The sequence below is a fragment of the Sciurus carolinensis genome, chromosome 3 (genome assembly GCF_902686445.1).
Source record: "Sciurus carolinensis chromosome 3, mSciCar1.2, whole genome shotgun sequence".
NCBI lineage: Eukaryota > Metazoa > Chordata > Mammalia > Rodentia > Sciuridae > Sciurus > Sciurus carolinensis.
The window spans coordinates 3,836,704-3,856,095 of NC_062215.1; the positions used below are offsets into that span (position 1 = coordinate 3,836,704).

The following is a 19,392-nucleotide window of genomic DNA, read 5'->3' on the forward strand; positions in this document are numbered from 1 at the left end:
TTTTTTAAAACATACTTGAGGGTATGTTATTCCATTGTCTTTCTTCCTTGCAAAACAATCAAAACATTGATCATTTTTAAAACATAAAGCAATTTTTAATATATAAAGCACTCTTCAAACATCTATTTCTTTTGAGTCCATTATTTGGTAAATATGTAACTGCTACACATTAGAGATTAGGTATTTTTCATCTTTGTGGTTTTTTTTCTTTTTTGTTTTTTCTTTCTTTTTTTAAATTTTTATTTTTTTTAATAACATCTTCAGTGCTAGGAGTTGGGTTTAAAAATACATGAAATGGTGTGGAGCTGCCCTCGGGAGCCCTGGCTTTCCTGAGAGCGCGTCCGGCATGTGCAAGACAGTGACCACAGCGCCTCGTCACCTCGACGAAGGGGCGAGAACAGTCGACAGAGTCCACGGCGATGGCCGAAGGGGGACGGCACTGTCCAATCCCAGAGCTCTGAAGTAGCGCGTCTGCGTTCTGAAAATAGTTTCTTTACCACGGAAGTCTTTTTTTTTTTTTTTCTTTTTTTAAAATTCCTTTTTAAAATTTTTTATTTTAAAGTCTGAAGGAGAAAAAAAGGTCTGTAAACAGGTGGGAGCCCAAACCACGGGCTCCGCTGAAAGCAGTCTCAACCACGTCCAAGTGCTTGTCCCGCTGCTGTCGCGGAACCGTCGCTCTTTACAAGTATCTATGGCCACAGTTCAGCATCAGTTCTTTCTCTTTAACTTTATATTCCAAATGGAAATGGTGCAATACTCTGGTAATGACTTCTTGCATTAGTCCACAATAACAAGCTGCTAAAGGTAGAGATACAGATCATTTCTCCAGAGATACACACTGCGGTTTTAGATGCAATAACAGAGTCCTTGAGTAAACATTTACACGTGAATTGTCGCCGGCCCTGTCCTGTGAGTTCTCTTTGCTGTTTAGGGTTAGCTGAAGGAAGGGCAGGGACACCTCAGTGCAAAGTTAGAAGCTAATAATAACAAACGTTTGACCAATGCGCCAAATAAAAGCATATACTGAATAAAAGGGAACACCCACAGTTAGATCCCTCCCACTCTCAACACACACAGGAAGCGCTACTGTGCAGGAGCACATGCGCACACACGCACACGCTGTTTCTCACACACACGCACACATAGGCTATGAACTTAAGAAAAATTTCCTAGAGCCTGTTTCTGTGTACTGATGTCAACCTGGAAGTGTAGAATTACTTAGAAAGTGTTCACATTTCATTATTGGCCTGCTGGATTCAAGTATTTGCATGTTTGATATGTCTTTTTTTTTTAAACTTTTTAAAAAATATCTTTTGGGATTTAAAAAAAAAATGACATGAAAAAGTAATGAAACAAGGGTAATGTGCATAGGCGGATCCAGGGGAACAGAGGGCAGATGGCGGCCGGCACCGCTCAGCTCAGTGCCAGCGGTCAGTGCCCTGCCCATCCCGCCCCGCCCCGCCCGCCGCCTCTGGTAATGTGCATAATCGTCACAGGCTCACTTAATAGGCTTCCGTCTCCCTCCCTCCCTCCCTCCCTCCCCGCGATAAAATAACCCTTTCCAGCCCACAATCTGAAAAGTGCCCTTCATGATAGAACTATTCTAAGCAGCTTTTATACTTAAAAACTCAAAATGACAACACACCATACAAACGTAAGACGACACAAAATAAAAAGCTATGAGGAACATCCTGTCGTTAGCACGTGACACTGACCAAACGCAGCCCGCACTGTTTCAGGAACAGTTCACAAGGGCTGCGGTGAAGGTTCGTCTTCGGAACTGGACAGAGGTACTCAAAAGGGCTGCGGGCTGCTCTTCCTGGGGCCACAGCGTCCGGGACTGGGAAGGTCAGCTCTCCTCTCTGGCACTGGTGACCCACGGCCCTAGATGGACTCCCCGCTGAGCAGGTCCCCGGGCAGCAGCGTGTTCAGCGGGGTGGGGCTGCCGATGACCCTGCCATCCTCGGTGCTGGGCGGGCCCCACAGGCTGCTGGAGTACTGGGGCACCCCACCCCACAGCAGCTCGCTGCTCCCTTTGCCTCCCAGGCAGGGGGCGTTCCAGTGGGTCGCATCGCTGCGCACCAGTCCGTGGGCACTACCCGAGGCGCCCAGCCGGGGCTGGCTGCTCCCGCTGCTGGACTGCCAGCTGGAAGTGGGCGGCAGGGCTTGGCCTTGGGCTAGGAACCGGTTCACTTCCTCTTCACTGGCGAACTCTGCCAAGATGGTAGTATTTCCCAGAACGCACCTGCGGGGAGAAAAGGTCAGGTGAGCGTGCTCCCAGGGCCCAGGCTGTGCCACAGGGAAAGGCGGGCCTGCAGCCTGTGCCATCCTGTGGCTGTGCTTCCCAGTTCCCAACCAGATCCTGTCCCTTTCCGGGACTTCTGGCAGCCACACACTGGTGTGTGCAACATGTATGTAAGTTCATGACGGACACCGGGGACCTGGGGCCACGCAGCATCAGTGCCAATTGCATTCTGGGCTAAACCCAGTAGAGCTGGTATCTCGGCCTCGTATCTCAGGGATGCTCCTGAGTGGTCGGAGGCTCTGCATCCAATGCACAATTTAAGGAGGCACAGGGGCCTGCGGTGTGAGGACTGCCGACAGCGCCTCTGGAGAGTGTGAGGGGCTTCGCAGGAAGGGTCCTTCCTTTCTGTGGTTGGGACGGATGTGGTCTTTGGGGAGCCCTTCCTAGTTCTGGCAAGCACCATCGGTAGAAACCCACTCATCACCAGACACCTGTGACGAGCTGCTGCACGAAGTCACCACCCCAGTGCTTCTGAATGTCGTAAAGACCTGTAAAGACAGGTCTTCGTGGAAGTGACTCAGTTAACTGAGGTCAGACGGGTGGTCTCATCCAACATGACTGAGGTCTTTAGGAGGAGACCAGGACACTGACACACACAAAAGGAGGACCACGGGAGGACAGAGAAAGGACGGCTGTCTATAGGCCGAGGAGAGAGGCCTCAGGAGGAGCCAACCCTGGTGACAGCTTGATCTCAGGCTTCCAGGCCCCAGGACCGTGAGAGACTGAATTCCCATGGCACACGGTCCCGTGGCTGCTGTGGAAGTGGCTCCAGGACATGAAGCCCCCATGTGCTTGGGCACTGGAGGCCAGCTGGCAGCGCAGGGCTGACTGAGGGGAACATACATGTGCAGAGACTTCTGGGCCTTGGCAGCCTCCTCCTTGGAGCTATAGCGGACCACAGCGTTGCCTTGAGTCAGGTTCAGGTGGAATGTGATGAGAGGCCCGTGCTGCAAACACAGTGTCCGCAGTGTAGAACCATCGATCTGGGGAGGAAGCACAGGGCACCCGGGCTCTTTCCTCCCAGTTCTTTCACTACCTTCTTCAAAAGCATCAGGAATGGAAGCACTAAGTGCTAGGAAAATGACTCTCCTTAAGAAGGCTTAATGAAATACACTTTATGACGCTGATGTGTGCTACTTTGGGCACCCTGGCATGTTGGACACTTTAGTTAGAGTTCATGAGTTGAACTAACCAGAGGAAGGAGAAAAAGTCCATTTTGGGTTCTGCTCCCCTCTCGCCAGGGCACATCCCACAGTCTGATTTCTAAAAGGCACCAGGGCCTGGTGGCCCTGTGGCCTAGCAGGTGTATGCCTCAGGTCAGGAATGGTGACTACTGGCTGGCCACAAGGCCTGAGCTGGCCAAGTCGCTCTTGAGTGGGCAGTTAGAAGACAAGCATTCTGTTTACAAGGGTATGCTTTCTGAGCCCCCAGAGTGGGGATAAATAACCAGGAACATGGTTCCAAGCAGCCCTGTGCCTGCTCACTGCAGCTGGAGCCTGGTTCTGCCTGCCTTGCGTGCCCCCAGGCTGATAGAGTATCTGCCAAGCTGCCTGCACCAGGGGCCAAGTGGCACTTCCATGTCCCTATGGGCATGTAGGGCGGCCCTCCTGTTGTGCTGGGGCCTTACCTGGGGTGTGAGATTGCGAAGAACGAGCCAGCTGCTTGTTCTTCCTGAGGTGTCGGTGCTCCAAGCAGAACCTGTGTGACAGGCCGAGGGCACAAGAACTCAGTGACAGGATGCAGAGCCTTATCCACAACAGGCAGCAGGCCCCCCGTCAAGCCAGCGGGGCCCAGGGCATCTCCTAATAAGCCCAAATCTCCCATCCCTGCAGACATCCGTCTGCACCCATGAGAACCCCCATTTCCTAGATGTTCCTCCAATCCAGGTCTGTGCGTTCCCACCTGTGCCATGAGTGATGGGAAGTTCTTGTTTGCCCTGACTCCCCACTTAGATTCAAGGTGCTAAATCCTGCTTGTTAATGAAACTAAGCAAATCCATAAGAACCATTATTATTATTATTATTTTTCCCTTTTTTTTTTTTGGTACTGGGGCTTGAGCCCAAGGGCATTTTACCACTGAGCTACATTCCAAATCCTTTTATCCTTTTATTTTTCATTTGAGACAGGGTCTAAGTTGCTCAGGCTGGCCTCCAACTTGTGATCCTCCTTCCTCAGCCTCCCAGTCACTGGGATTACAGTTTTGAGTTACCATACCTGGGTAAGGGCCACCATTTAAACAGTCATTCTCAAACTCTCTGCTGCTGACTTAAACCTTTAGTTTCTTAAATCCCCAGTACCTTTCTCTCATCCCTCAGGGTTAGCATGAGGTATCTGCAGGGAGTCTATAGAGCCCCAGTAGCAGCACAGTGTGCTCTTCGAGCTGCTGGGTTTGTTTTTGGCCTGGAAAACCCCTATGTTCCAGTGAAATCTTGTGGGGAAGCAAACACGAGGAGGAGCCCTTAAGACATTAGTGCTGGTTGGTTGGGGCTGATGGGAATGGGAAGGCCAAATGGGCTTCCCTGGGAGATCAGCACGTGGCACAGCAGGACACAGGACAGGTGCTGGACCACCTGGGACCTCTTGGCTCACAGCAAAGCTGCAGTGAGCTGCAACACAGGGGCTGAAAGCCCCAGGCTCAGTCAGCCAAAGCCCACAAGTGCAGGGAGGCCTCAGCTCCCTCCGAACTCTGCCCAGTAACGAGTGAGCATGCAGGGATCCTGATAAGGGAGGGGACAAAACCACAAGGGAGGTTTGCCCCCAAGGGAGGAGCAAAGTGGTTGGGAAGAGGAAGGCACTTACTGGAGGAGTAAGAGCTGGTCCAGCCAAGGGGGCTGGCGCCCCAGGTGGAGGAAGGCTTGGGATTGGCGAGCCCTGGAGGGGGCCTGGTGGGTGCAGTAGTGTTTCTTGGCACCTTCCACAGCTCGTGAGACAGAGAGGCTTGCGTGTGGGAGGCTGCGCCAGAGGACCACGTCGATTTAATGTCTGACAGCTTACCTAGAAGGCAGAAAACGGAGCATGTTCACTCACTCTGCAGTCAGAGAGGCAAAGTGATCACAGGGTTTGGGGAGCAGGCACACACTTGGACACCAGTAGACTGGGAGGAAAAAGAAATTCCACATCCTGAAGCGAGCCCAAAGCACTCTATTTCTTCCAATTCTTTTTTGTTGCCAGGCTGACCTTGAGCTCCTGGGTTCAAGGGATCCTCCGGCCTCAGCCTCCCAGGTAATTGAGACCACAGGTGTGCACTGCTGCACCCAGCCATGCTCTCTCTTGGATTTCGGCTCACAGTCTGCATGGCCCCTATAGACCTTGCAAGTGTTTCGACACTTCATCAATCTGCTAACATTCACCACCAAGATAACAGCATTTCTCAAGTCAGTGTTAAGAAAAACTTGCCATTGAAGCCTATGGGGACGTATCTGGTCATGCAACAGGTTAGTGGAGTCAGAGGCACAATGTCCACATGCGCCTCCTTATGGTATTTCCTTCAGCATTAGTCCCTTGTCAGAGGACGCTCCTGATGTGCCAGCTTCCCCCGCTGCCCCTGCAATCTGCCACAGCTTCTAGAGACACCCCTCTTGCACCCTTGCACAGAAACAGCAGCAGTCCAGCTGCCCTGAGTCAAGGTGCCACATCGGGCATGCTAGTTGGGGAGGGACTGTTTTAAAAGTTCTTTGGGAGAAAAACAAAAAGTCAGTAATGACCACCAGCCCCAGCTGTCTCCTCCACCAAGGCTGATGGAATGAGCAGAGGCCTGGACACCTGATACCCCTGTGTCCAGGATTCACAGCACAAATGTGGTTCCCCAAGCATGACCCCAAGGTGGTTGTGACTTCACAGTGAACAAATGCTAACCTTAGAAAAGGTGTCGCTGATTAGAAAACAAAAGCCATGCAAGACTGACTCAGAGGTAAGGAAAGCGATTTTTTTGCTCTTCTCTTTAGCCAAATGACTGAGGAGGTACTAAAAGTCTAAGTATCTCCCTCCTCTTTTTTGGAGGCTCCACCACTGAGCCACACCTGCAGCCCTTTTTGAGACAGTTGCCTAGGCTGAACTGGAACTTGTGATCCCCCTGCCCCAGCCTCCTGAGACGCTTAACTACAGGTATGCGCCACTGCGCCTGGCTTTGGTTTTCTTTTAATAAGATGCTAAACTACATTGAAAGTGCTTTTCCCCCAAGGTAATGGAATTATAAAAATTCTTACTGAAAAAACCCTAAATGCTGTCCTCATGTGGGCACGGCACAGCAGTTTAAAAATTTGATAGAACACAGAACTAGATATGAAATAATTTATAAATAAATATTCATAAACACACCACAGTTTGTGTCTAGTTCTCGTTATATGCTTGTCTTAAGAGCTTCAGATCCAAGTCCTTTTATTCTCCTATTCTCCCCTAACTCTAAAACAAATGCCTCATTTGAAGGCCTTACATCTTCTGCGGGAATACAGACGGAGTGCATCAGATGCCACACAGATGCAGGCAGTGGGATGCGGGCACTCTGGGGACCTGCCAGCCTCCTCCACCTCTCATGGCAGATTCCCAGCTGCTGCCTGCCTCTGAGCTCCTCACACACACACTCCCTGTCTTGCAATCAATCGTGGGGGAGGAGGGAGGGAAGCAGGCTACTCAGGCTGGCGCTGTGTGCCAGGCCAGCTGGTACCCTACGCGTCACCTGATCTTCACAATCCCACAGAGGGGCACCGTCACCACACTTCCACTCCTGTGTGAGGACGCAGGTGCCTGAGGCCCCGCAGTCGCGGGGGAGGCCAGCCAGGCTCCATCACCTAGCAGGAGGGCAAGGGGCACAGCTGAGGCCTGTCACAGTTTTGTTTGGGGAAAGAAAGAAAATGCTACCTGCAAGTGGAGAGGCCAGTTCGTACCTGCAGCACTAGGTGCGGAGGCAATGCTGCTCAAAGAGCCACTGTAGCCGGAGGCACTGAGCGGCCAGGCACTCGAGGAAGGCAGTGTGGCATTCTGAGAGGATGGTGGGGAGGACCCTGCAGAACCAAACATGGCACTAAGAAGGGGTGGCAGGCGTGTGGTCGGCAGCTCTGATGTGGGTGAGGAGCAGCACCGTCACCTCCTGAGCCGCCGATGGGGCAGAGGACTGGACAGGGAGGCGTGGTGCCAGGAGGCATGAAGGCACGCCTCTGAGGCCCGCGGTCCGAGCTGTGGGGAGGCCAGTTTGGGATGCTCAGGAGGCCCAGGAGACCACAGCATGCTCTGAGGGTGACATCAAGCCCTGGGGGAAGGTCTACCACCAGAATGCTTAAAACGCCAGGTCAGAGAAGGTCACGTGACTGCCCCTTCCTAAGCATGGGAACGATTTAAATGCGGGGCAACCCTCACCCTTTCACAGTTCCAACCACAGCCACAGAACAAAGAACACAAACCCCAAGCTTTTCAGTACAAATTCTACCATAAAAACATGAGCACTCTCTGGCCCCTTATCTCCCTTGCGTTCCTTCTGGGGACATAGGCACGGTGGAGACATCGTCCCAGGAACTGTGCCCCTCCAGGCACGGTGCCCGCAGAGTGGCACCTTCTGTTCTGAGGAAACGCTATCCCTGCACCCGCAAGACACCTGGTTCCTTGGGATGGAGCTGAGCTCTACGTGGCTTTGCTTGCTGTCACTTTCACTCAACATCTGGGAAGAAAGCAAGAAGCTGGGAGGGGTGGGCAGGTGGAGTAGAGGACGCTGCATAGAAGCAAGGAGAAAGAGCTCTTCTCGCCTGGGGGCCAGGAGGACCCAGGGGGCTTCTGCCTTCATCACCACCAAGGCAGGGCCCCAGGTGTGGGGCACCTCCTACATGCCCTGTGTAGGGGGACCTCTTCACCAGCTGACAACAGTTAGAGCATACTTAACAGGTCTTCAATTTTATTTATTTATTTAGGTACCGAGGACTTAACCCCGGTGTTTAACCACTGAACCACTACCCCAGCCCTTTCATTGATTTATTTTTATGTGGTGCTGAGGATTGAACCCAGTTCCTCACACATGCAAGGCAAGTGCTCTACCACAGAGCTATAGCCCCAGCCCTCCCCGGCCCTTTTAAATTTTTATTTTGAGACAGTCTCACTAAGATGCCGAGGCTGGCTCTGAACTTGGGATCCCCTGCTTCAGTCTCACGAGTTGCTGGGGTCGCAGCGTGGCCACTGTGCCTGGCAGCTGATGTGTTTAATCCCAGAGTTGGATTCTACCTTCTTGCCTTGTCTTGATGGCCAATGTGCTTCTCAGCTTAGATTCCCTTCTGCCCTTAAGTCTACCTCTTTTATCAGGTAGGTACAGAACCAGAGGAAGCTGCTTGGCTCTGATCAGAAACCATGTGCTTCTTGAGGCCACCTTTACTGCATCAAGGAAGACCTGGCCCTACGGTAGATGGCACTCACACCACTCCTGCTGCCACCCAGAGGCCAAAGGATCCTGTGCAGCTCCATCTATGCCTGCTCCAGAAACTCTGCAGCGTACCAAGTAACACCGATGCTTTCAGCTTCTAACGCCTGGATCAGCATGGCCCATTTCACTTCCCCACAAGACGGTCAAGACAGACGGGTTCACTCTGCCTGCTCTGCCACACACAGGTGTGACTTGCCTTGGTCCATCCCTGCCATCTCGTGCAGGCTCCTGTTCTGACAGCTGGGACACCTGCAGCACTGAACAGGAAGGGTGGTCTATACTCATGTGGGCCTCTGTCCAGACCACAGACATGTTTAGAAGTTCATTGCTGAAAATAGCCGAGAAGCAGATGCCTTGCTCCAGCAGGTCTTTTTTTTAAGTGGGAAACCTAACTTAACTTTTTTGGGAACTATGTAAGAGGCCTTCTCAGTGAGGACAGGGGTCTCTGGAAACCTTGCTCTTCTGTCCACACCCACGAGTGCTGCCGATGAAGCCATGGGAGGAGGCTCCTCCAGGCTGCCCTCTACGGGCATGCCTAGGAGGGAGTCTGAACTCACACTTCAGCCCAGCACTTCTTGCTCTGAATCCTAAAGTCTGACAGAGTGTGTGCTAAAAACTGGCATTGATATTTGTGCTAGGAAAAACAGATTGGGATGGATGAATAAAGGGTATTTCTACATCCTTTTCAGTTTAAAGAGATTTCAGGTGGAAACTTTTTCATTAAAAAGCTAAAGGCTAACAGTGTGATTTTATAATGCAATCTTAAAAAATGCGATATGATATATGGGGTGAGCATCTAAAACCAGTGTCATGTAGCTAGCACACTGCAGACTGCATTTTTGGACTGGGCATGCTCAACTGTGAAGTCCCTGCCAACATTCCAAAATCAGAAAAGCTCTGGAATCCAAGTTACTTCTGCCCCAAGCATTCTGGATACCTTATACTCAACCTCTACAAATCAAGCAAAAGCATGTACCCCAAATCAATTGTCTTATGCTGCAGCTGACAGGTGGCCAGAAGTAGCCTAGCAGTGGTGTCTCAGTCGGCCTGCCCCCACCTACACTGCCAGCTGGCGTCTCTGAAGGAGACCGGACCCTCCCAGGGGAAGGCAGGTTGAAGGGCCTCTCCTCACCTCCACTCTTGAGGAGGTAGCGGTTGACATCCTGGATGGTGGTGTTGATGCTAGGCCCAGTGGGGACACTGCCAGGAGTGACATCAGGGTCATTCTCAGGATCGATGTTCTGAAGTCCTTTCCACGGAACTCCAGGATGGAATTCTGCTTGTGGGAATGAAATGAAGCTGCATGCTAGAGCACCTTCACATTGCTTCCTGACATTTAAAAATATTCTTTTCCTGTTTGTGGAAATTTTTATAATCTGGTAATTAAATTCAGGAACGCGCTAGACTCTTTCAATTAAATCAACCACTCCTTTGGAATAAAGGAGGACCAAGTATTACACACTAAGGCCTGAAATTTGTTCCCAGATGGTATCCAGTGTCCCCTACCCCCCGCCACTGCCTTACTGTCCCCTCCACTCCTCACATTGGACTAAGGAGCCACAGAACAAGGTTTGATGCCCTTGTTCTGACAAATGAATTCCCAGTGGAGATGACAAAGTAGTGGGGCCGAAGTTCCCAGAACCTGTGGCCTAGAACCTGCTCCTCCCAGGCTCGTGTTCAGATCTGTGTTGCTCTGTATTGTGTGGTCTTACCTGGGGGCCAGTTGATGCTGGAGCCATTTGAGATTTTATCACTGTCAGATTTGGCACGTGACCAGCTATGGGGCACAGCTACGGGAGGACTGGCTGGTGACTCACTGTTCTGGATTAAATCGTACCGGCCATAGGAGTCATCAATGGAGGACTTACCTGGAGGCCCAATGCTTAGACCTCCAGGGATAGCACCTATAGGAGAAAGAAACAGGAGCCCAGTGAATACTCTCTGCTCAAGACCCAGGGGCTGCCAAAGAGCCTTCCCTTCCAGGTTTGTCAGAATAACACGAATCATCAGACTTGGTGTGTCCAGGATTCTCAAGAACAGTGACTTGTCTGGTCAGCCCAAACTTTGCCCCTGGAGGAGTGAAACTCTTAAAAGAACTATTTTACTTAAGTCAAGTTGGGAACCATTTTTTTCTTAAGTCAGAGTCTGTTTCCTAGGATGGCCCTGACTTCCTGGGCTCAAGTGATCCTCCAGCTTCAACCTCCCAAATAGATGGGACCATAGTTGTGTGCCGCTGGGCCTAGTGAATACTTATTTCTTGCATTGCTGGGTGGGGTGGAACCCAGGGCATGGTTCTGCCACTGAGCTATACTTTCCTTTTTTTTTTTTTTTGCGGTACTGGGGATCGAACTCAGGGCCTTGTGCTTGCAAGGCAAGCACTCTACCAGCTGAGCTATCTCCCCAGTCCTGAGCTATACTTTCGTCCATGCTAGAAATCTTTATGACACAGGAGGCTGCCCATCATAACCCTTTCTAAGGACAACATAAGAGGCTTTGTGGTTTGCTGCTGTCTCTGTGTCCTCCCTCCTGCAGCTGGCCACCCTTACTGTGGAGGAACAAGAGGGTGTTAAGTTTACACAGACTAAACCAACCAGTTACAGGCGACGGGGCTTCCTCTTGCCAAGGAAGATGCACAGATGTCGTGGAGATTTCCTCATAGAAATGACTAACCACCAGGCAGAACTGTCTTGTTCCTTTTAAATTATGTGGATCGAGTAATTATATAACATATTAAATGTCCTTCATGTTTTATGCTACCGGGAAGTTCAAAGCTACTTAATTTAATACTTAACAGTGTGATTAATTCTAATGATTGACATTTTCTTTCTTTTTCTAAGTATTTGATTTTGTTTGTGTTTTATTATTTTATTGAAAAATTTTCTTTTCAGTAGACTCATTTCTGTGGTTTAGGAATGTAGATGTTTAAAAAAAAAGCAAGCATACAGGCTATGGCCTGTATGTTTGCTGCTCTGTGATTTCTGGATTTGAAGCTTAGATCTGACAGCTGGGTTTCAACAAGTTTGATCCATGACTAGTTGAAAACTTATAGACTCTGTAATGAATGGAATGCTTTTATTCCATTTTCAGCATTGGGTGTGTAAAATGTACAGAATGAGCATGCCCCACAATGGGATAATCAACGAATAAGCCAGCAGTGACCCCTTGTGTGGGTGTGCTGGTCATGACGTACCGTGCTTGCTAGGGTTCTGATCCAAAGGAGAAGCAGCACTGGACAAGCTGTCCATGGAGTTGGGGTGTGTCCATTGAGGGAGGCGCGACTGGGACTGAGATGGGTCTTTTACCGACAAACCACTGGTCATGTCCATGCTGCTGACATTCATGTTTGGGTTCAGTCCAGCTGAAAACAGAGGTGCCGTTAGGATCGGTCTTTCCTCCTCTGTCTGATTTCACTCCAGGCTTTATTAATGCTGGTGAAAAAATACCTTTCTTCCAAACAACATATTTCTTTTCTTTCTTTAAGCAATATTATTCCTCAAAGTGAAAATGCCAACAATCTTCAACTAAGTACATTCCACAATTCTCATTTGGCTTGTTTTAGTGCTGAACATGGTCCTGAGGCTGCCCAGTCAGCGTCTACAGAGAAACAGTAAGCCTAACAAGGAGGAAAATTCTTTCGGATTTTAGGGCATCTTGTGGGAACCTCCAGATCAAGAAAACTTTCTCCTGACCCGCCACCTACAGAACAAGCTGATCTGAAGAATGCATCTATCTGCAGTGAACTTCTGTTACAGAAGCATTTTCTGAAGGAGTGTGAGTTCCATTTCAAGTGACTTTTCAGGAACTGTACTATCTGGGAGCGTGGGCGCTGCCATTTTCTCCAGCTGGAATGATGAGTAGATGCTGCCAAGGTAGCAGCACTGGGTTGGCTGATAAAGATGATGGGGATCATGATACAAAGACTGAAGTGAAGAGTTCCTGACAGGGATGCCACTAAATGGTAGGCCAGATGGCTGGGCTGGAAGGAAGCCCACTGTGGCAGGGCAGCCACCAGGATGGAACACTTGACAGCAGCAGTCTGCGTGCCATGAGCACCTACTCACCCCCATGTCACGTGTTACCCAGGGAGGGAACCCTACTATTAGGCAAGGTGCCAAACACTTTGGTTCTTAACTTTATATCAGGGTCTGCAAATTCAAATGCCTACAGGAGCCAGGTGGATAATGCAAATGAAGGTGAGCGGGGCGTGAGGGACTACAGCAGGAGGGACAGGCTCTGCACTATGAAAGCAGGTGCTCCTGGGCAACCAGAGACTGCCCTGTGGAATACTGACCTGACCTGTGTGGCCACACTGTTTATTTTGTACTGGGGATTGAAGCCAGGGGGCTCTAGCACTCATCTGCACCCCAGTCTTTTTTTTTTTTTTGAGATAGGGTCTCAATTAGTTTCCCAGGCTGTTCTCAAACTTGCAATCGTCCTGCATCAGCCTCGTGAGTCACCAGGATTATAGGTGTGCACCACTGTGCCTAGCTAGTCAATTTTAAAAGATATCAGGAGTCATTTTTATTTGATGATCCCCCCACTTTTTTTGTACTAGGGATTGAACTCAGGGATGCTTAATCACTGAGCCACATCCCTAGCCCTTCGTATATTATATTTACAGACAGGGTCTCCCTAAGTTGCTTAGGGCCTTGGTAAAGTTGTTGAGGCTGACTTTGAACTTGTGATACTCTTGCCTCTGCCTCCCAAGTCACTGGGATTACAGACTTGTGCTACAGTGCCCAGCTGACAATTTCCCAATTTTTAAATATTAGTAATCAATATAGATAGATAGATGAGAGAGAGAGAGAGAGAGAGAGAGAGAGAGAGAGAGAGAGAAAGAGAGAGAGAGAGAGAGGACAGAGACAGACAGATATACACTTTGTAGACATAAAAAATACCTCTGCAAGTTTAATACTGCCTAGAGGGTGCCTGCTTACAGTCTCTGCTTTCTTGCTTTCATTTCCATTTGTACAGGTCTACCAGATGAGGGGCCCCAAGGCAGGGGCTTCAGCCTGGCCAGCAGAGTATCCAGTTCCCACAGTTTGGTCCCAACCCCCTCTCTCTACTCTTCCTTCACAAGTCAGCTAGACTGGTCTGGGCCTGGAGAATATGAACTGCCCCTGGAATACACCAGAGCTCCTCTGTAAGGCTGTGTCTAGAGAGGCTTTCTCTTTATTCATTGAACTTCTATTTCTTTGAGGCTCAAGCTTAAATTCTACTCTCTGGTGTTTCTTTAGTCATCAAGGTGAAAGTCAACTTTCTGCTTAACAGTCCTGAAAGCCACTGGGTATCAAAGCTACTTCTTCCTGTGGGTAGGCTTCATCTCCTTGTCCAGGTGGTTGGCTCTCTGAGGGAAAAGATGGAATAGCCAGGGAGGTTGAACATGCAGACAGAAGGTGGACAGAAGCTCACAACTAGGTGTGGGCTGCTGGCTCCTGGCGTTGATACCTTAGTGTCTAAGAGGCTTTTAGTACATGCTGCTGCAGAGAGATGCTGACAGTCAACAGGAAAGTGAAGTTCCCTATACCTTACTAGCTATTCATTTTTAATGCATTTACAATTTTTTTTTTCTTTTTTTTTGTGGTGCTGGGAATTGAACTCAGGGCCTGTGCTTGCAAGGCAAGCACTCTACCAACTGAGTTATATCCCCAGCCCCCATTTACAACTTTAATGCGACTATTATGAATATTTTATCAAAATAATTTTCATCAGATTTTGAAGATCCACTGAATGAATTATTTCATTATGCTAAGAAAGAGATGTTATAGGGCAGAGATGAGTGCACTTTATTCTCTAAAGCAAGAGGACAGGTGAACACTAGAAGCTGGATTTAGAGCATTTTAGGATGACAGGTGGAATGGAATCAGTTTCCAAACCAACCATTCCTAAAACAGAAGAGCCTATATGAAAAGTCAATGAATTACATGCTTTGTATTGGGTAAGAGCTTGACATACTAACAGAGGCAAAGGACAGTAGACAAGCTGTACCAGGGAACAGTGGGCCAGCTGGCAGTGGGCTGGGACTCAACCCAGGAAGGTAATTCCTAGGTCAGGCCTTCATTACCAGACACCATTTCTTGGACATCAGGGGCATTAATGGACAGGACAGGAATGTCCAGTCTAACATTTGTCAGCTTCATGTTAAAGATATACCATGTTTGTTATGCGTGAAGCAGGAAGTGTTCCTATGACTACTTGCGACTCTTTTTCAGAAATTTGTGCTAGCATTTAGAAAGGGATGTTATCAGTTGGTAGCAAATTCTCTGTCACTCATCCTGTGTCTGTAGATTCTGATAGTGACAGACAAGCCTGAAATGCAGTCCCTAGCTCCTGGTGACATTTCTCCTCTATTTTCTTCAGTTGTGTAACCCAAGTCTTTGCTGGCCAGCCTGTATGACCTGGAAGGTGGGTACTGTGGCTCTCAAGACATGTGGGCTTTACATGCTGGGCATCCTCTGGTGGGTCAGTTCCCATTCTGCACAGTAGGAGCTGTAGGAAACAGCTGCTGCCCTGTAAGCAGGGCCTGCTTCAATGAGTCTGAAGAGAACTCATTAAACTACTGTAAACTCTTCCCTGCAACTGAAGCTGGAGGAGGGTGGCTAGTAAAGAACAGCAAAAGAAAAATAAACCAGGAACAAACAGGCTTTGCTGATGCAAGAATGGAAAAGGGAATATCTTCAGGGCTTTCATGGGTATACTCTGAAAGACTTTATATTCCAAGCACTGGAGGCAGTGGTCAAGTGCTTTGTTTTGCAGAAGGCAGGTAGTGCTGCGCCCTCTGCAGTGGCCTCAGGAGGTCTGTCCTAGGGATCTGTCTGGGCTGCACTCCTGGCATGCTGCCCATCGCAGTACAGTGCTGGTGGCGACAGGAGACTCACCGAGAGGGTAAGGAGCAAAGGTGTTGGGTGAAGACTGCTGCTCTTTGGTCTGCAGGTCAGGTAGGCCGGGAGTCTGGGGGTGAGGGGGGAAGTTGTCCATGGCCGATTTGCCTGCAGAGGGGTGCAGAGACAGGTGCGGCGGGGGTGGTGGTGGCGGAGGCTGCTTCACAAGCAGGGCCTGGGCCAGCTGGCGCTGGTGCTGTTGGATCTGCTGCTGCAGATTAGTGATTGTGCGCGCAACCTGATGGGTAGAGAGACGCACGTTAGCCAGTGTGAAGCGACGTGCACAGCCTGCTACAGACCAAGTGTTTTCACCTCGAGGCTGGGTCAACCCCCTCCCAAACCTAGCTAGTTTCAGGACTTTTCAAAGGGGAGGCTTAGCCCGGGGTTGGGGAGGAGGGTACGGAAACAAGGATAATCTAATAGTTCATCAGTTAGTGTCTCTTCTATTAGGGACAATCAAGGCTAATGACAAAAGTCAGGCTGGGTGACACCTACTTGCTGCTCCTGTTGTCTCATGGGTCCGGAAACATTACGCTGGGCCTGTAACATCTGCTGCTGGATTTGTAAACGTTGGTATGCCTATTGGCAGAAAGAAAAGCTAGAATGTTATAAGAAAGCCATCAACAGATGGTTCAATATCCTAACATTAAGCAAATAAAAAAATAAATTTACTTTTATCATGATCAAGACTAAAGTCCAGAATGGCCAGATTACAGATAGGTTGCCCCAAACAAAAAATTGGTACTAAGCAGCTCCTAAGCACCTGGAGGTCATGTGATTACCTCAGACAGTGCTATGGGAACGAAAGCCAGGACAGGACCCCAAACATGGGTCTGTGGGCCCTTTCGGCATGTGCACCTGTGGCCAGAGTGGGCCCAGGCAACTGCATGGTTGTAAGCACGCTGGTGCAGACCCCATGTTCAGCGGAGTATTGCAGAATGCTGGGGGAACACTAGATTTTTTTCTTACAACATGGATTTTGGGAGATATTTTTGACAAAAGGACTTAATTAAAATAGAATCCAAATAACAGTAGAGATTAAGCTCTTAGAAACCCCTCATTAATTATGGATTCACTTAAGTGGATCCATCCAGGGGTCCGAAAACTGAAACTTAGAAACAGTGAACTTTATTTCTCCAATTTTTCTGGGAAAAAGTTGGAGAACAGAATACACTAAACATAATCCAGCATTTTTCCTGATGTTCTGCACCATGGGGCCAAGAAGAACTCAGCAGGTGAAGGAACGACTCTGGAGCATCAGGCCCACAGCACTGTCCAGCGTGCGTCCTTGGTCTATGGCAATGACTCTGAATCCCTGGGCTTTATAAGGTGTGCCTGGTTCTTGTAGCACCTGCCTCCTTCTTGGGGTAGGGTCTCCTGCTGCTGTTGCCAGCACTGAAAGCCACAGGACTGTGCAAGTGTGTTGCCCTGAACGCAGTACTGCTAGCCTCCCTATCTTTGCTGTGGACCAAGAAAGAGCCTGCGGGTGAGGCCATCCTGCCCTTTATCTGGAGTTCTGTGCTTTTCAGGAAAGTCAGGACACCCACAGTGTCTCTGGGACGCTTTTCTCCTGCTGCCCCACTGAAAAGTCAGATATCCAAACTTCATAGATATGTGCTTAAAAACCGTGCCTTAGAAACTGTGAGGGGGGCCTCAAGGACCTGGACTCCTGTATAAGCAAAGGTCTCACTGGGGTGCCATGCACTAGATGCCCCTGCTGCTCCCGCTGTTCAGCTGCCTGACTCCTACAAGGTACCAGCCAGGACGTCTAAATACACCAGGCACCCACACATCAAAGAACAGAGTAACAGACTGGGCCCTGTGGTGTGCATCAATTGAGTGTACACCTAGGGAATGTAACAGCATGGTGTTTTATGGTAAAAGCAATAAAACTTTAAAAACTAAAAATTCAAGATATATTAAATTATAAAACTTTTAAGAATAATTGGGTCATATAGGCTGTACTCCTTTTTTTTTTAGTCTTAGGGACTGAACCCAGGGGGGCTCTGCTACTAAGCTATACCCCCCAGTCCTTTTTATATATTATTTTGAGTGAGGATCTCACTAAGTTGCTGAGGCTGTTCTTGAACTTGGGACCCTGCCGTCTCGGTCACCTGAGGAGTTGGGATTATTGGTTTGCCCCTGACTCACACCAGCCACTCTCAACCGGGGTCTTAGAGAATCGAGTTCTTAGTTCCAAGGCATCTAGCACCCATGATGAAGTGACTCTCACCTGTTTGTAGAATAGGTACTGTGCAAACCGCTCTTGGGAGAACTGAGAAAACAGTCACTTATATGAGTTTTTATGTCCTGTGGCTCCCAGAAGCTATGAGCTCAAAGGGAGAGAGAGCCTGAGACTCCTGAATGCATAGGGGCCAAAGCGCTTACAGAGCTTAGTAAAAACACCCTTAGTGAAAAGTTCCACAACTCACGAACACTCGATGACACACCACACCAGCTTCAAGTGTCACAGCAACCACAGGTGTCTGTGGTGTGTGTCGCTTAGCTATGAGTGTGTGGGACGCTCCCCTTCACCTGTAGCGTGGGCGACTGGCGAACTCACCAGCTGCAGCTGATGGAGCTGGTTCAACATCGTCATATGCTGAGGGTTAATTGGCGAGGTTAATAGTGCAGGGTTGAGACCAATGTTTTTTGCTGCAAACTGCAAAAGCTGTGCTTGAACCTGTTTGACATAAGACACACTGTCAGCACCATCTCTATGAGGACCTTTACTTACCCACAGAGTGTTTCTAAGACTCAAACTTTATTAAATCAAAATTACATTTGTGTCAGGGTTGGACTTCAAAGGCCATTAGAATATCTATGGACACTTTAACTTTAGTAGTTAACACTTTGAAAATAAGGAAAGAAGGACGGAAGGAGAATCTTCAGCGATTTCTTTCCCTAAGTACTTTAGTTACTCATTAGCTTCCCATGTGTGGTTCTGGGTTATTCCCATCAGTGACTGAGTTCGTGTTCTGCCAAAGTGAATGCCTGAAGGACAGGAGGCAGGGGTATGTGTCTCACACAGACCCCTGGGCCCAGCTCCTGCCCGAGCTGCACCCCTGGGAGGACCAGCAAACCCATCTCCTGTGTACACACTCCAAATGCTGCCACTGCTGCCACAGAGCAGATGTGCCTCTGGCTGGGCACCACTACCCTCAGTCTTCCTGTGACTCTCTGCAGACCTGATTAGCTACCTGCCTGCCTCCCACTCGGGGCCGTCTCTTCAACTAGAATTCACTACTTTGAACCAAGCAGGGCTAACACTGGCTATTTCAATGTTTTCCAAAGTGTGAAATGGACCTTCATATCAGAGGTAGGCACACAAGAAGATTTTAGGTGTAACACAGTTTGGGATTTTTTACTTTAATAATTGTCTTAATGCATATTAGAAAAATGATGATTTTTCGATTATGGTAGACGTGAAGTTTTCTTTAAAAATAAACAAGTTAAAAAGGGCAAGTCAATTTAAATAAAAAATATTATGTAACAGTACAGGTACAATGGAAATCATATTGGAATTCATTGAGAAAATAAGACAGCACAGCAATGGCTGACATGCTCCTCTGCTCAGGGTGGGGCAGAGCACTACACGTTCTCCTCCGGGGTGTGGCTGTGGTGCTAGCTGCAGGCAGAAGCATGTACCGGAGAGGAGCATATGCAGCCTCCAGGCCATCCACACAAAGGGCTGTCCTGGCCTCTCTTGTACCTTCTTCCTGTGGTTGGCAAGTGGTTGTGGCAGAGCTGCCCCACAAGCTCTTAGCTGCTTCTGTCCACACTGTCATGAAAGAGAGGAATGCCTG

General features: G+C 49.1%; 1 protein-coding gene across 4 annotated transcripts in view; it reads right to left on the reverse strand.

Moving 5' to 3' along the window:
* Positions 1-499: 499 nt before the first annotated feature.
* Tnrc6c (trinucleotide repeat containing adaptor 6C) overlaps positions 500-19,392 on the reverse strand; it is a 119,742-nt gene continuing 100,849 nt past the window's right edge. For 2 of the 4 annotated variants that reach the window (XM_047547760.1, XM_047547759.1), the window contains exons 13-23: positions 18,150-18,269; positions 16,082-16,165; positions 15,584-15,824; positions 11,896-12,063; positions 10,418-10,609; positions 9,838-9,981; positions 7,189-7,305; positions 5,105-5,299; positions 3,933-4,003; positions 3,149-3,288; positions 500-2,245 (exon numbers count right to left, since the gene is read on the reverse strand). In XM_047547760.1, the coding sequence (XP_047403716.1) occupies positions 1,885-2,245; positions 3,149-3,288; positions 3,933-4,003; positions 5,105-5,299; positions 7,189-7,305; positions 9,838-9,981; positions 10,418-10,609; positions 11,896-12,063; positions 15,584-15,824; positions 16,082-16,165; positions 18,150-18,269 (1,833 nt within the window). In that variant the 3' untranslated portion in view covers positions 500-1,884. The remainder of the gene's footprint in view (positions 2,246-3,148; positions 3,289-3,932; positions 4,004-5,104; positions 5,300-7,188; positions 7,306-9,837; positions 9,982-10,417; positions 10,610-11,895; positions 12,064-15,583; positions 15,825-16,081; positions 16,166-18,149; positions 18,270-19,392) is intronic. The other 2 variants (XM_047547763.1, XM_047547761.1) reach the window with 1 other exon arrangement.